Raw genomic sequence first — 18138 nt, forward strand, 5'->3', positions numbered from 1 at the left:
ACAACCAACTTTTTAAATTTTAGTTTGAAAAAGAATATTATAAAATAAAATTATATTTTTTTCTAAGGGCGATTTCTCTTGGGAGGGTGAAGGTATACCCCCCTAAAATAGTTATATAAATTCCCAGGACGTATGAAAAGCTACAATGTAAAGGAGAAACATATCGGTTCAGCGGTTAGCAAGATTCTTTGTTACAAACAGACAGACACACACAAATAGATACTGTTACTTTTATATAAGGATAAATTGAAAATAAGGAGGGCCGGAATGGTTTTTTGTATGCTTGTATTTTACTTATTTCATCAGGTTTAGCTACTTTTTAAAAACATTGTTTGATAAAATGTTACAAAACAAGGATGACAACTTCCATAAAAGCAAAGCTATGAAACAGTAGGACAAAAGGACATTAACACTTGTATTGTGTCAGAACTGAATAATTACAATATAAATGAATATGAAATTGTGAGAAAATTTGTTGAAAAACTTCTAAATACAGGATAATGTTTGTGGACATACTTACATATTTAGGACTTGATTATAGAGTTGCTTTGCTTATAATATTGTACTTTGTTGTCCCAGGAATCAGTATGTCAAACGGACCGTCCCTAATTATAGAAAAGCTTAGCTTTTTTTACCATATTTTGATTAGAGCTGGTCATATTTTTCTCTATTGTTAATCTTCGTTTTTATGGATATTTTGATTCTAGTTAAACCCAGGGATCTAAAGGGATAAGACAATGACTTATAAATTGATGTACATCCACAATGATGATACACAAAATTTCTCCCTCTGTTAACTAAAATTAGTGGTTGAAACGTTTGAACATTCAACTTGATGAATCAACCAATAAGAATTCACTAAAGTCCCTAAAGATGTTATGCCAACGAATAAGAAAACGCATTTTATAAAACTTTGGGGACTAGTGTAATAAACAGCCCATTGTCGATTCTCTCTCTGAGTTAAACCAAAAAAACTTAATTTATAAGTTTTCAGAGATTTTTCAAAATGATTTTGGAAGATTTTTAAAATTTTTTTTTTTAAATATTAAAAATATTGCAGTTTCATAACATCGCCTCTTAAGGGGCGTTTCGTCATATTTTCACAGTAGCTTTTGATTAAGCAGGTTATTGAAAATCCTTGCCTATTTTTTTCATTAGGCCTTGAGAGAAAATCCTCAAATGTGTCCACCAGTTTATCCCAGGCTTTGGTCATTTTAATTCTACTCTCTTGTAGAAGTGAATCAAGCAATATTAGCTTGGTCGTTTTAGACGAGAACTGGTGCTTTCAACATGGTATGGCCGTAGACATGTATCAACGGAAAATGTGGCGTACATTAAATGCAAAATGCATTACAAAGAGAAAAAGTGGCGTGTATTGAATGCATAGGAATCTATGGTAAAAGAAGTTACCTTAATATTTGATTAGTGGGTTCTCTTTAACCCTGAATAAAGATGAACAAAACCTATGAAAAAGGATGAAAAGTTTCGCCATGCGAGCAGTGCTAATTCTTGGTAATCTTGATATAAGAGGTGACAGTTTGCCAACTCTATTTGTCTAGACTAACCAAGCTAAATTTGCTTGATTCACTTCACCAAGAGGTGTGTACAAGGTCTAGTGGTTGAAGCGTGAGCTTCGCCACATTTTCTGTCTGAGTTGATGATAGCTCACTGTCAGCATTTATTAAACACTTCCTGCCAAGGAATAGATACATATTTCTTCGGAACCATGTGAGTTATGTAGTCAATGATCTGGCCACTAGGTGTCGCATTTCTTTTCAATAGAAGACCTCCAACCGGAGGTTACATCAACAAAGTATGTCACCAACTATTTGAAAAAGTGTAAAGATAGCATTTCAAAACTTCCATATTCTTATTTTGTATATTCAGTTCTGACACTCTACAAGAGTTAATGTTCGTCTGTCCTACTGTTTCAGAGCTTCACTTTTATGGATGTTGTCATCCTCATTAAAATAGTAATTTAATCATATCTCATTAATTGTACCTTGATCTATATAGCTATTTTAATACTGTTTTAATAATACAATTTTGTAGTGGTGGGGATGGGGGGTACCCTTCCCCCTCCCTTACTTTTTCATAGATTAGACCCTGGGTTCAAGAAACAACCATGCAGACAAAAGATCTATAGCATACATAGATGTATACAGATAATTACCTATCCCTCCTTATTTAATGACCTTTTTTGTCTGCTAGCTAATTGTTTTCTGCTACTTGGCTTTGTTAATATTCAAATTGGTTGATTTTCACAGACCCAATTGAGAGTCTGCACAAGGTCATGGCAATGGGGAAATACAATCATGTAACCTGTTTTCCAGGTAGTGATTTACTCTAATCAACAGACAACTAAATCTTTGATTTGATGATGGCCAATGGGCTTAACAACTTTTGTGAAATTTTATTGGTTTGCTTGCTCATTTTGATAATTTTCAATCATTACATAAACTACATAAAATCTACAGAAGGGGTAAATTTGTGCACCATCATTGGAAAGCTACATTAATTTTCAGCCGTTGTCTTCTTAAAAAAAACTATTTTAATATGTGTAGATAATTTAATTGTTTTAAATAGAAATATATAATATATTTGAAACAAAATTTTGAGACTCCTAGAGGATAAAATTTTAACTACATATTTATGATATTTGTATAAAGAGAAACCTTATATGAAAGGTTGAAGGTAGATAAAGAGGGAGAGGGATAAGACAATACCGATAAATTGATGTACATCCCCAATGATGATACAAAAAATTTACCCTTTTGAAGATTAAGAATAGTGGTTGAAATGTTTGAATACTTAAGTTAATGAACCAATCAATCAAAATTCAACAAAGTACATAATATTGTTAAGCTAACGAATAAGAAAACGTTATAATAAAACTTTGGGAACTGGTGTAATAAACAGCCCAATATCCCCTCCTTCCCTGGAGAGAGAAAGAGCAACAAAAAAAGCTTATGATCTCAGTAACCACTGAACCGATTTGGCTCTACTCTTTAGGGATTATACCTACTGGTATTTACTGAAGTGTTTTTTATATGTGGTGTATAGGGGTGCCATAGGCATGGCTCACGGTTGCCGAATACCACATATAATGCCTACATGAGGGGAATATATTTTAACAAGGATGACAACATCCATAAAAGCAAAGCGCTGAAACGGTAGGACAAACGGACATTAACACTTGTATACTGTATTGTGTCGTAAGCATAAAAGGGGAAACATCCACAAAAAAGGGGAAGTGTACTACTCTTTGCCGTGTATAATAACTTTTTATTAAAGTAATAGGATGTCTATTTGTTTGTACCAAAGGATCTCGCTAACCGCTGAACAGATAGGGCTCTCATTAACAGGGTAGCTTCTCATAGATCCCGGTAAGGTTTATAACTATTTTGGGGGTGGGTACCACCACCCTCCCAAGAGAAATAAAAAAATCAAAAAAAAATTTACGTATAGAGACTTGAACACAACGAAGATAGATAACGTATTATTTTAAAAAAAACATTTAAAGTGCCACTAGAGGCTTCTAGAGGGCGTAGCCGCTAGTCCTTACATAAACAACAGGATGTTTATCTGTGTGAAGCAAATGATCTCGCTAACTGCTTAACCGATATTGTTCTTCTTTACAGTGAAGCTTCTTATAGGTCAAGAAAAGGTTTATAACTATTTTGAAGGAATTTACCTTAACCCTCCCCAAATAAAACCACTCTAAGACAAAGAAGTACCCCCCTCCCCTCAAAAAGAAAAGCCTGTCTTTTGTCTGCAACTAATTCATCACTATTCAGTGGCTATTTTTGGGGGTGTATACACTTCCCAGGGGCGGTGTAGGGGGTGAACAAAATTTAAGATAGATTTTGACATAATTTAATTAAAATCTTCTGAAAAGAAAAGTTAATCAAATTCTAGGGTGTAATTAAGTAACAGGGTGTAACAGGGTGTCTGTAAGTCAGGATAAAAAATGAAACAAGGTGTTTGTCTGTCTGTGTGTAGCGAAGGATCTAGCTGACCAATGGACCGATTAGGTTCTCTCCTTTACAGTAAAGCTTATGATAGGTCCAGGGAAGGTTTATCACTATTTTTGGGGGAGGGTACCAAGAGAAATTGAAAAAAGTAATAAAACATTTGATTAAAAAACTTTATTACATATTAAATAAAAATTTAACAAGGATGACAGCATCCATAAAAGCGAAGCACTAAAACAGTAGGACTAACAAACATTGACACTTGCAGAGCATCAGAACTGAAAAATCAGAATATAAATGAACTAAAGTAAAACAAAATAGTTAGTAAATTTGGTCAAAAACTGCTTAAATACAGGATAATTTTTAAGGACGTACTAACACTTTTAAGACTTGATGATAGAGATGCTTTGCCTATAAATTGTACTTTGTTGTCCTAGGAATCATTATTCCAAAAATCAGAAAAATCTGATGATTTTATCACATAAAAATTTGTTGGTAAAAAAGTTTCAACATGTTCAAAGTGGACGTACAGACATTCTGGTAACAATCATAGAGTTGCTACGCTTTCTAATTTGTAACTACAAAAGGGATCACCATGCAAAATTTGAAATCGATTGGGCAATTCTTACGTGCCTAAATTAACTTTAAAAGCTATCTGTTATGGATGGACGGACTGAACCAATTTATAGAAAAACTTCGCTGTTAAAAATTATACAACAAAAAAAACATAAGTAGCGAAACAATCAGAGATATAAAGGGATAAGACAATATATCGATGAACATCTCCATTTTTAATACACTAAATTCTGTAAATTACAATTAGTGGTTGAAACATTTTGACAATCAACTTAGTAAAACAACCAATCGAAATTCATTACAAAGCCCAAAAGTTGTTAGACCAACGAATAAGAAAACATTATTAAAAAACTATGGGCACTAGTGTAATAAACAGCCCAATTCCCCCTCCCTCATTGATTGGTTAGTTGAAATCTAGTAGTGTCCATATGTTTTAACCAATAATTATAATCTAGAGTATCCGGGTTATCTTGTTTTTCCTCATTGGAGTTGTAAATAAATTCATCATAAATTGTGTCTTATCTTGGGGTTGTGCCGGATATCCGGTTTGGCTGGATATTTATTATAATTTCCGGCCGGATACTGGATATTGAAACCATCCGGATATCTGGCTAATTTTTAATGCTGGATATCGGGTATCCGGACGGGTACCCGGCTGATTTTTAATGCCAAATATCCGGTTATTCTGCCGGATATCCGGTAATTTTCCTGATATCGAACGTTGGCCAGATATCCGTCTGGATACCCGATATCCGGCAGTAGAAATCAACCAGATATCCGGTATCTGGCCCTAGTCTTATCCCTGAAGTCTCTGAGGTAATGTTATAGCTTGGCTACTCATGCAAATATTTGGGTTTTTTCCAGTATGGCTTCAAAACCGATTAAAATCCGCTGGATTAGGAACTGGTTCTCAGCCATACTGAAAAATCCTTTACAGCATCGTATTACAGCAAATTTTCCACAAATATAAAAAAATTAATATGAAGGCCCTGGCTAACAAAACTGGTTTTAATCTTATTATCTTTTAATTTTTAATATCTGCAGAAAACTGACCATAATACGATGCTATAAATAACTATTTTGAGTTTTAGGTTGGTAGGACTCTTCTTTCAGTCAGTAGAAGCACAATACCTAGACATTAATAGGTGCTTTCCCTCATAGTGCCTTGTGAGCACAAACCTCCCCCCCCCCTTTTATTTTTTAAAATAAATATAAAATAATGGGCCATGGTAATTTTTTCTTCCATGTACCCTATCTAACCTAACCTAAGCATAACCTAAATACATAAGCTTAAAAACACTTTTCTCCCCCCCCCCTCCACCCCCCTCCCTCTGCACATTTTTTTTTGGGGGGGGGGGAGATGGAGGTTTCTGGGCTACAAAAGACACTTTGCGGAAAATTCGTAATCAACAAAATTAAATTGGATGACAAACTTCAAGAAAAGTTAAGCTGACCAAATCAGACAGAACGTTAGTACTAATCACTAATCAAAGAATTTTATTTTTATGCATTTTAGAAAGACGAAGAAAGTCCCCCAGAAAATCTGCATGTTACGTCATACAAACGAGAGATTATCTATGTCTTTTTTATGGGTCTTCTTTCCCACTCCTCCTCCTTGTTGATAATTTGATGACTAATTGTCATAGGAACTACCATTTTATGATTATCATGTAGGATATGATTTGCATTTAAAAAATCATCATTTTTAAATGGACGCACTGTTGTTACTTGTATGAGGGGGAGGGGGGTAAGTCGATCCTCCCATATTCAATTCAATTTTTTTTGGGGGGGGGGGATGAGGGTCATTTATCTTGAAAGGGTGGTGATACCTTCCCCCCTAAGAGGAACAATGAGAAGCTACATTGTAAATGAGAACCATATCGGTTCAGCGGTAAGCAAGATCTTTTGATACAAATAGATTGATAGATCTCCTGTTACTGTATATAGCTTTGCCCCAAGAAGTAATTTAAGAGATGCAACCACTAATACCTTTTTTTTAAATGAGGGGGGGGGATATTTTTGTTTTTTGGGGGTTGTGGGTTGTGGGTGTCCCACCCTCTAAGAAAATAGCCTAAAACCACCACAGGACCAGTAGGTATATTCCCTGAAGAGTAGAATTCAATGGGTTCAGTAGTTACCAAGACGGAGAGACAGACAGAAGGACGGACGAACGGATAGACATCGTTCTACTTTGTATTATAGAAAGCGTGTTTTAGAGTATCGCATCCCATTACACGGATCGGTGCATGATTATCTATTTCTCTCTTTCTTTTAATGACCACTGACTTTATAACATTCTTTGTCCGACCATTTTGCCATTCATGATTATTGTGTTTTACTGCTTAAAGGTTTTGTCATCCTTGTTTTTAGTAGCAAAGCTACTCTATAATTCACTTTGTCTGTCAGTCTGCCTGTCATTTCAGAGTGAATGTATTTCTCAGGCACTATTGAAGATAGACAGCTGAAATTTTTGGTGAAGATTCCCTGTACCAATGAGCATTTAGTATGGTCTGTCGGTCAGGCTTCAAAGTACATGTTTCTAGTAGGGTTGGGCCGGATATCTGAACATTTGCCGGATATCAGCCAATTTTAAATATTTGGCCGGATACCGGATATCTAGCATTAGAAATCAGCTAAATATCTAAACATTTGCCGGATATCAGCCAATTTCAAATATTTGGCCAGATACCGGATATCTGGCATTAGAAATCAGCCGGATATCCAGTATCCGGCCAAAAAAGGATCTAGCCCAACCCTAATTGTTACCTATTTCTACAGTTTTCCACATCCTTGAGATAATAAACAAAATACTCTCCACAGTTTACACATTTGATAACATCTAGAGTTGATATTCAATACATTGGGTACTTGGGTACTTTTATTCAATAAAAGCGGCTACGCCACTAGAGGTATCTAGTGGCACTTTAAATGACTTTAAAAAAATAATATGTAACATTTATATCTTGCGTTCAAGTCTCTATGTAAAAATAATTTTTGATTATTTATGATTTCTCTTGGGAGGGTGGTGGTGTCCTCCCCCAAAATAGTTATAAACCTTCCTGGGACCTAGGAGAACCCGAATGGTTCAGCGATTAGCGAGATCCTTCGGTACAAACACTGGCACCTAAACTTTAATTTCAAGGAGGGAGATATTTTTGCACTATAAATAACACAGGTACCCAAAGTTTTGAGCCAACAAATATGAAAAATCATTGGGTATTAGTGTAATTTACAGTCCAATAACCCCTCCCTCCCTGCAATTTTCATCTGTAGACGTCCAACAATTTTAAAAAAGGTTACTCTTTTAAAAAATTTAAACTTCTCATTTACCCCATCAAAAAAAAACTTGGTTGTCCTTCCATCATCAAGATGATTGAAGTTAAAAATTAAATAGTTTTTTATCGCTTCGTATTATAGACAGGTTTCCGCATATAAAAAATTGAAAAATTACAGGAGAACTGGTTGTAATTCAGTGGATATCAGTAGGTTTTGAAGCCATATTGAATATTCCTGAATGGTCACATTCTACATCTTTTTTGTTAAAGCAAATTGTCATCTCTGTTTCAACAAGTAAGTCTAAAATAAATAGAAGATTGTTTTAGGCTATTTTTCTATAGTATCTGTCTTCCTGGGATTATCCAGGTTCAGGTACACCATGATAACCTTGTTATCCAAAGAGGTTATCAGTAACATATAACAAAAACCAGGGATTTTAAGGGATAAGACAATGGACAATAATGTGATATAATTTTCCAAAATGGTAGCCTAATCTAAAAAATTATTTTACTTTTTACATGTAACTGACCTATAACTGACATTTGGCTTCCTAGCCATTTAACCTAACACAATCGTTTTAAAAAATTCCTACCAGGATAACGCCAATTAATTTAAAACTTTACCCTGGGGATGAGATGAATTTGCCCAAGCAGGAACATTGGTGCCACAATGGTTGTAGCCAGGAGCATATTCTGATACAGACATGTTCCATAATTTTGGATAATGATGCAGTATGAGCATTATATTTTGAATAATGGTGCAGTATGAGCATTATATTTTGGATAATGGTGCAGTATGAGCATTATATTTTGAATAATGGTGCAGTATGAGCATTATATTTTGAATAATGGTGCAGTATGAGCATTATATTTTGAATAATGGTGCAGTATGAGCATTATATTTTGAATAATGGTGCAGTATGAGCATTATATTTTGAATAATGGTGCAGTATGAGCATTATATTTTGAATAATGGTGCAGTATGAGCATTATATTTTGAATAATGGTGCAGTATGAGCATTATATTTTCCATAATTAGGAAACATTTGTGATTATCGCTTAACACAATACACCTGTTATCAGGAAGGTGATAAGTTCAAATCTAAACAACGCAACACAACTTAAGATGTTTAAAATAGTTCCTACTGCTGCTAGGTTAGGTGCATGACATAAGTAGATGGAGTAGGGGCAATTTCATGGCGCAAAACAGTCACAACTTGATACAATCAAATGGTTTGTTGTCTGAAGGGCATTAAACCATATTATCATGCATATGAATTGAATATACAAGATTAGTTTCAGAGATTCACCAAAATAAGATCTTTTAAGGTTATAAAGCTCTATTAATGCTTGGCCAACCCCACTTTACATATCTGTATGTCTGTAACACTTTTTTTACTCTTATAATTGTATTTGAAAATGATAATTTTTACAAAGGTTTTGTGATTTAAAATTTTTTTTCATTGGATAAAACAATGGTGTGCACATGGTTTTACCAAAGAGGTGTGCAAAGCGCATCTAAAAATTTGACACTCCCCTTAATCAATAATGGAGGATAGGTACAGAGGGTGCATTTTCTTTATTTGACATCACTCCATCTAGGGGGTGTAGACCCTTGTCAAAGGTTATTAGGATGGATGGAGGGTGGTTGAATCTCCCATAATTTCTCCCGAGATATAGATACACCTTCCTAAACCCCCCTTCTCCACGCCTCTGGAATGGAACATTTCCTGGAATTTTGATGCCAGCAGGTGGCAGCAGTCGGTACCAACCTTCACCCTAAACACAACAACAAGGAATCCATTATGAGTAGTGAAGAATAGGGACGTCCATCATTTTATTTTAGGGGCGTTATCTTATGTCTGTTTTAAAATTATATAAAATATCCGTGTGTCTGTCTGAAATGTAATTTATTGGCTCCTACCTAAGATAGACAGTTGAAATTTTGGGTTCTGTTGGTTTTTATGACATTGCTTGTTCAAGGGGGTTACGTCATATTTTCACAGTAGCTTTTCTCCTATTTCTAGCCCCTGCGATAAGCCTAACCCTGAGGGGAAATCATTAAAATTTACCTAACTTTAAGAGGCGATATCACAAAACTGACAATACCCAAAATTTCTTGTCAACATTGAAACCTTTGTAATTGTTGTAGTAAAAGTTGTTGCTACCATAGATATTAATAATAATGAACCTGCCAATCAGGACTGGTAAAACTGTTTCCATTCTGGTCACAGTAGGGTTCATATCCGTACTCAGTATTCCTGGTGCTAAAAAATATTTTGTTACAGTATGGCTTCCAATCAGATTAGAACTGGAGTTCAGCTGTACTGAAAATCCATGTACTGCCAAGAAAACAAAACAAAAATTCTAGAATTAAAAACGGCTTTAAAGGCCAGGGCCTTTGTCTCCTTAGTACCAGTAAAACAAAAAGTGTTTTTTAATTTCTATTATAATGAATTGAAATTTGAAGGAAAAGAGAAGGGAATATAAAGGAAAGTAAAGGAAGGGTGAAGGGAAAGAGGAGGTAAAGTAAAGGGAAAGAGAAGGAAAAGAGAAGGGTAAGTAAAGGGAAAGTAATGGAAAGTGAAGGTAAAGCAAAGAGAAATTGAAGGGAAAGTGAAGGAAAGTGAAGGAAAGTGAAGGAAAGTGAAGGAAAGTGAAGGAAAGTGAAGGAAAGTGAAGGAAAGTGAAGGAAAGTGAGGGAATAGTGAAGGGAAAGGGGAGTTAAAGAGAAGGAAAAGTAAAGGAAATGTGAAGAATACCATTTAAGAGAGCGGTGTCACAAAAAGAATTAAACCTGTAAATTTTTACCTGTCATCTAAAATCTTGTATTCTGAGCATGGTCCTTCTGGTACAATTCCAGATGTTGTTGTTGTACTCTCAACTAATTATAAAAACAAGGATGACAACATCAATACCTTGTAAGGGCGGGATTCTCCTTTGTGCATAGTAGTGAGTTGAGCCTGTTTACGGGCCAAGGCATTCACTCTACTCTTACTATTTATGTCCCACACCAGACATTTTTAATGTCTTTAGTCATGAAGCAGTGTAGGCTTGAGATTCAAACCTTTCACCTCCCCGGCAACAAGCAGATTTGCCATATGTTGTCAGGGAAAATGAAGGGAAAGTGAAGGAAAAGTGAAGAGAAGGTAGAGGGAACAAGAAGTGAAAGTGAAGGGAAAGTGATGAGAAATGAAGTTAAAATAGACGGAAAGTGAAGGGAAATTAAGGGAAATTAAGGAAAATGAAGGAAAATGAAGGGAAATGAAGGAAGATGAAGGAAAAGAAAGGGAAATGAAGGGAAAATGGAGGAAAGTTAAGGGAAAATGAAGGATAATTGAAAGAAAAGTAAATGGAATGTGAGGGGAAAGCAAAGGGAAAGTGTAGGGAAAGTAAAGGGAAAGTGAAGGGCAAGAAAAAGTAAAAGAAAGGAAAAGTGAAGTGAAAGTGAAGGGAAAGCGATCGTAAATATTATAGAGTAAGCTTTGCTTTTTATAAATCTGTTGTTAATGTGAAGAGAAGGTGAAGGGAAGGTAAAGGGAAGGTGATGGGAAAGTGACGGTAAAGTGAAGGGAAAGTGAAGGAAAAGTGAAGGGAAAGTATGTTTTTTTCTTTATAAATCTGTTGACCTGTTGATTCTGTAGGCAATTCAGTTGTCTGCTGGGTTGTTTGCGGATCATCTGATGTCATATCTAGATACAAAATCTTATGGGATATATAATACAATGGACAATAAAATTTTAATAAATCCCCCATAATGATAATTAAAGTTACCCTATACTCTGTAGATAAAATTAATGGACACTACCAGTTTAAAATTGAATAAAAGTACCCAAAGTTTTAGAGCCAACAGATAAGATAACTTAGTTATAAACTTTGAACACCATTATGATTTACAGTCCAATATCCCGTCCTCCCTCCCTGGTTATGATTGAAAACTTTGGTTACTAGTAGAATTTCACCCCCCATATCTTAAAATTTTCTGACAATAAACTTTGCCCCCTTGAATCTAACAAAACTGTTTTTTCTTTTATAATTTTTCATTTTTATATCTGCGGAAAGCTATCTATTATACAATGTCATAAATAACATTTATACCAGAAAGAAATGGGTTAAAAATTTACACATTAATTATCTGCAGTAGTGGCTAAAAAAGCAGTCTGACTGCAAGTTTAATCAATTAATTAATAATGAATATGAGAAATATGTTACCAGTAACTGAAGTTGATGCATCTAAAACTGTGTTGGTTCAACAGTAGGGGAAGTAGACATCACAAGGGAAAGTGAAAGAAAAGTGAGGGGAACGTGAAGAGAAAGTGAAGGGAAAGTGAAGGGAAAAGAAGGGGAAAAGGAAGAGAGAGTGAAGGGAAAGTAAAGAAAAGTTAAGAGAAAGTGAAGGAAAAGTGAAGGGAAAAGGAAGAGAAAGTTAAGGGAAAGTGAAGGAAAAGTGAAGGGAAAAGGAAGAGAAGGAGAAGAAAAAGTGAAGGGAAAGTGAAGGAAAAGTGAAGGAAAAGTAAAGGGAAAAGGAAGAGAGATTGAAGGGAAAGTGAAGGGAAAGTGAAGGAAAAGTAATCTTTTTAAAATTTTACCAGTAGCTGAAGTGGAAGCATCTGAAGAGTGTGTTGGTTCAACAGTAGGAGAAGTAGGTCTCACTATAAATATACATTGTATTAGGAGAAAACAAGGATGACAACATCCATAAAAGCCAAGCTTTGGAACCATAGGACAAACGAACATTAACACCTGTTATATACTAAATCTTCTTTAGTTGAAATACCATTAATTCCTCCCCCTCCCCAAATCTTTTATAAGTACAATATAACCCCCCCCCCTCTCAACTTCTATAGTTTCCATAAATTCTCCCCCCCCCAAAAAAAAAAAAATCTTCTATAGTTAAATTACCAGAAGTAGAAGTATTGTCTCCATTAAAGCATCCCAACCTTCCAGATTCACAGAAAGAACATTCTCGCACCTCCTCACAACTATATAACATAAAGAATTGGGTCAGGTTTTGGTGTAGATACCTTACCATAGAATATGGTTAGAGAACCTTATAATTGTGCAATGTTTTGGTCTATAAACTTGACTATACAATATAAAAAATGATTAAAGTATCTCATAATTGGGCATGTTTTTGGTACAGAAACCTGACCATAACATAAAATATGATAAAAGAACCTTAGCATTTGGTCAGGTTTTGGTACAGAAACCTGACCATAATATAAAATATGATTAATTTGGTCAGGTTTTTCAGTTCAAGTACAGAAACCTGACCATATAAAATGTGTGTAGAGACCTCAGAATTTGGTCATGTTTTGGTGTAGAAACCTGACCACAAAATTCAAAATATTATTTGTGAATCTCAGAATTGGATCAGGTTTTGGTAAAGAAACCTGACAATATTATATAAAATATGATTAGAGGACCTCAAAATTAAGATCTAAAGATTGCTGTCTTTTAAGATACTGTGCTAAAAAGAATCTTTAAAAATCTTACCTCCTGAAGAGATAACAAGCATTTTGGATGACAGCAGATTGATTATACCATGTGTAAGCTGAGCATTCAGGTAGATCTACACAGGATTCCATACAGTCTGTAGCAGTAGCAGAATCCTATAATTTTTTCTCATATATGTACATACATTCGAAACCGATTAATTAAAAATATCTGCGAAAAGCTGTTTATAATAAATACAATGTGAGAACTAATATTAAATTACATTATTACTTTTCCTTTAATTAATCTTTACCACACATTCAAAATACAAAGAGCTTGGGTAAATGCTAAAGTACCATCACAGAGCATGTACCTACCTGCAGGCTGCAGGTTCCTACCTACCAAACAAGGTACTTAGCTAAAATACCATCAACTCCTGTAGAATAAGTACCTACCTCCAAAATACTCCCTTAGAACAAGTACCTACTTACCTAGCTAAAATATCATCAACTCCCATAGAACAAATACCTACCTCCCAAACTAAAACATCATCAACTATCATAGGACAAGTACCTACCTACCAAACTAAAATATAATGAACTCCCAAAAAACAAGTACCAACCTCCCTAACTTAAATATCATCAACTCCCATAACAGAAGTACCTACCTACTAATCTAAAATATCATCAACTATCATAGAACAAGTACCTACCTCCCAAGCTAAAATATCATCAACTCCCATAGAGCAGCCACCATCTATCCTCTGGAGTTTGCTTCCACTAATACAATTCTCACAAACATGAAGGTTCCTCAACTAAACATATTGATATCAGTATTTGGATTTGGATCTCAATCAGACAAATTGGGTATTATGGGTTTCTTGACATTGCCCTTTAAAGGTCATTTCGTTGTAGTTTTACAGTAGCGTTTGATAGGGTATTTTAGGTTACGTAAATGTTAATGATTACCCTACAGGGTTAGGCAATTGGCCCAGCAGGGTTAGAGCCCTCCCACAGGGGCGAGTAATAGGAGAAATGCTATTGTGAAAATCGGACCAAACCGCCCTTTAAGGGGCAGAGTCATGAAACTGACAATACCTGACATATATTCTATTGTACAATTAAATATGAAATATTATATGAACTGTTATTGTATGAAATATGATTTATATAAACTGTAATTATATGAAATATACCTTATATAAACAGTAGTTAAACAAAATATAACTTATATGAACTGTAATTATGAAAAAAGGTATAAAGTTCCTTATTGAAGAGAACACAGAGCAGTTGTTGTCCTTCTTGCCACGTATACCCTAACAATCAACATATTTGATAATATCATTTTGGATTTTATTAATAATACACACTGTATATTATACTGTGGCATTAGTAAATTTCCACCAACAGACCAAGTTTTGACCAAGAAATAATGAACAAAAGCTTGCTTTCAATAGTTAGGGCCTTGGCCAATGAATTGATGAAGCTCTTAACTATGTGACTTTAACAGTTTGGGATGAATGAAATTATGTATTGTTTACTATTAGTTTTCATAGTTTAACCTTTAACTTTGGTGTCATAAATTTCTATGAATATAAGATTTTTTTTAATCGGACAAAATAATTGTACAATCGTACTATCGTACTAAAACTATATAATGAGTAATAAAAAATATTCAAAGACTGTAATCCTGGTAATAGTTATTTCTTGTATTGTGTTATAAACAGCTTTCCATGGATATAAAAAGTAAAATCATAAGATTAAAACAAGTTTTTTTTATCCCCAAGATCCCAAAGGCCTTGTGATTGTACATTTTTATATTCGTAAAAAAAACTGGATATAGTTCGATGATTGAACTAAAATTTTTTAGTATGGCTGAGAACCATTCTAATCCAATTAATTGGATCAAAACAATATAGGAATAGTTATTTCTCGCATCCTATTATAAACAGCTTTCCACGGATATAGAATGTACAATTATAAGCACTTGGGGCTAAAAAAACTTTAATTTTATAATGATACATTTTTATATTCGTAGAAAGCTTGATATAATACGATACTAGATATAATTTTTTGGAATAGCTGAGAACTAGATATTAATTGGTTTTAAAGCGATATAGGAAAAATGTTTTCTGCGCATGAGAGCTCCTTGTTACACTTATAAGACTTTTTATTCGGACAAAAAATTGTACAATCATACTTTCGTACAAAAAACTATAGTACGATTAATCCTGCAAAATATGTTTCCTGCACATGAGAGCTCCTTGTTACACTTATAAGACTTTTTATTCGGACAAAATATTGTACAATTGTACTTCCGTACAAAAACTATAGTACGAGTAATCCTGGGAAATATGTTTCCTGCACAAGAGAGCTCATTGTTACACTTATAAAACTTTTTATTCGGACAAAAAATTGTACAATCGTACTTTCATACAAAAACTATAGTGCGAGTAATCCTGGGAAATATGTTTCCTGCACATGAGAGCTCCTTGTTACACTTGGACACACAGAGATCAACACTTCCAACTCCGGTGATAACCATACTCACATCCTCATTAAACTCCCAGGAATATCCTACAAAGAAGAAGTGGTTTGTGCTTGTATTGCGTAAAATCCGTGAGTTAGCTTCAGCCAAAAGCGATTATTAAGTCTAAGTGTTCCTAATACTGACAAAAGCGCATAGTAAAATTTAATAACAATTAGACTTAATAATCGATTTTTTCCGCAATACAAGCACAAACTACTTCTCCCTTTGGATTAGTTAATCATCATAATAGGATTGATTAAAATAATGATCATTGGATAGATTTAGATTATGATAAGTTGATAGATATAATTAGATAGATTAATACAGGGTCATACAAGAGAAATGTGTTTTTTTTTTAACTAAATTATGCATAGAAAAAAAGCAATTAAAAAATCCTTAAAAAACGATTTTTCATAGGCCATATTTTGAAGATTTCTGAATTTAAAGAATGTGTCGTTTTAAAACTTCAAATTGCAAAGCACAGGGATAAGGGATGGGAAACCTGACCGAAAATTAGGTCTCAGCCTCCTTTTTAAAGTGATGGGGCAACTTTTCTTTTTTGCCTATAAAATCAACTCATTTTCGCCAGTTCATTATTGGCTGTAGGCTAATATCCAATAGCCTGAAACTTGCTTTTAGCATTAACCAATTATTAATAACAAACGCGTCCCCCAGTTCATTATTGGCTAAATTAATTCAAGCAAACATAAATTTCTGCTATTAGAAAGACAACAATGGAAAGTTTCTGCTATCAGAAGGACAACAATATATATGACGTTCAATCACATCAACTTATTATTAAATCTACACATTAATAAATGTCCATATAGCAAAACATAAATTGAGAGATCGTTTTTTGAAGACTGAGTAGGATTCAACATTTTATACTTTAGAACAATGTGAAAAACTCATGTCTTTAGACAATTTAAAAGTTACATTTCATGTGGAATTGATAACCCACCTAAATGATTACAAATACAAAACTAGTTCAATATGTAAATAAAAGTGTACTGTGTTTTGTTAAAAAAAAATTTTCATTAATTTTGGTAAAAATTATTGCACACTTAATTGAACTTTTCTGTTAATATTTAACGTAAAATTAATTTTTTTTTAAATTCTTAATTTATATGTTTGCTATGGAACAATTAGTTGATAGAATGTTACCCATGTACTTATTCAAATCTACTTAATTTATTTATTAAAGCTGGGGGGCTAAAGCGGTGTTTATTTCTAAATACAAATTTTGGGGTGAAGTAGATCCCCCCTTAAAATGTTTGAAAATAAATCAGATTTAACCATCTCAAAAAAAACTTTTTTTTAAATGGGGGGGGGGGGGGTTGGCGAAGTAATAACGGGATTCTACTTAAAGCCACTAACATATTGGTTCTTTGGAAAGTTTTTATTATATTTTATGATTGGTGAAATCAACTACCTGAATTCTATTCTATACTTTTTTTCTTTGCATTCATATAATAGCTATTTCATCATTGTTCATAATTTTCAAATCTAACTACTGCGTCATCCCGAAACTAGTTTTTTAGGCCTAGTTGGAAAATAGGCCTGGAATAATATTTTCTTACGTTTCCCATCCCATATCCCTGGCAAAGCATCTCTATATTCACATTCTAAAAATGTCAGTATATCTTTAGACAGTATTCTGTATAATTTAAGAAGTTTTGCAACAAATTTACGTACAATTTTGTCAAAACTTATATATTTATAAATTGCATATTCAGTTCTGACACTTTGCACGAGTTTATGACGTCTGTTCTACCGTTTCAGAGCTTCGCTTTTATGGATGTTGTCATCCTTGTTGTTTATCTATACACAGATTAGTTATAAATATTTGGGTACTATTAAAATATAAAGTCCAATGTCCCTCCCAGATTTATATTACCTTCTATTTGGATTGGACATCCATGAATCAAAATTTGAAATGAACTAAAAATGAGTAGAACCAGAAAAATGGACTTTCTCAACATTTTTATTATACTTCTAAATTAATTCTTTAAATCATTGGGGACTCCAAAACCTGGGGGACCTTCATTAAATCACGATTGAGGAAATTTTCTATTGGTGATTTTATAGCTAAATGTGGGGTAATTTTGTTTCCCATGAATGGGGATGTCGATTAATTTAACATTCATTGTCTTATCACTTAAGAACTTTACCCTGTAAAAAAAATGACGTCTCTATTTTGTGAACATAGCATGTAGATAAAATGTCATTTTTAGTTTTGACAAGGTGGAAATGTAGGGACATAAAGGGATAAGACAATGGCCAATAAATTGATGTATAATCCCAATGATGATACACATAATTACCTACCTTTACATTACAAGAAGTGG

General features: G+C 33.9%; 1 protein-coding gene across 1 annotated transcript; it reads right to left on the reverse strand.

Annotated features, from left to right (window-relative positions):
* Window positions 1–4151: 4151 nt before the first annotated feature.
* Window positions 4152–17843, reverse strand: LOC145307331 (uncharacterized). The gene is made up of 15 exons (XM_080149714.1): window positions 17688–17843; window positions 15735–15837; window positions 14527–14575; window positions 13974–14075; window positions 13322–13437; window positions 12728–12807; window positions 12415–12477; window positions 11455–11517; window positions 10637–10709; window positions 10017–10092; window positions 9556–9604; window positions 8450–8518; window positions 8061–8126; window positions 7317–7389; window positions 4152–5681 (listed from the first exon to the last, which is right to left on the reverse strand). Exons 1-15 carry the CDS (start codon window positions 17770–17772, stop codon window positions 5660–5662), a joined length of 1089 nt encoding a protein of 362 aa, XP_080005840.1. The 5' UTR covers window positions 17773–17843; the 3' UTR covers window positions 4152–5659.
* Between the last annotated feature and the right edge of the window lie 295 nt (window positions 17844–18138).

The sequence above is a fragment of the Acartia tonsa genome, chromosome 15, assembly GCF_053477335.1.
Source record: "Acartia tonsa isolate MP-2025a chromosome 15, ASM5347733v1, whole genome shotgun sequence".
In the NCBI taxonomy this organism is placed as follows: Eukaryota; Metazoa; Arthropoda; class Copepoda; order Calanoida; family Acartiidae; genus Acartia; species Acartia tonsa.

Coding starts and splice junctions, on each gene's coding strand:
- LOC145307331 (XM_080149714.1), bottom strand. CDS start 17,772: ATGTTGAGAAAGTCCATTTTTCTGGTTCTACTCATTTTTAGTTCATTT. Junction 13,438..13,973: donor ATGATATTTTAGCTTGGGAG/GTAGGTACTTGT, acceptor AAAAAATTATAG/GATTCTGCTACTGCTACAGA. Junction 11,518..12,414: donor TGCTTCCACTTCAGCTACTG/GTAAAATTTTAA, acceptor TTTTGTATCTAG/ATATGACATCAGATGATCCG.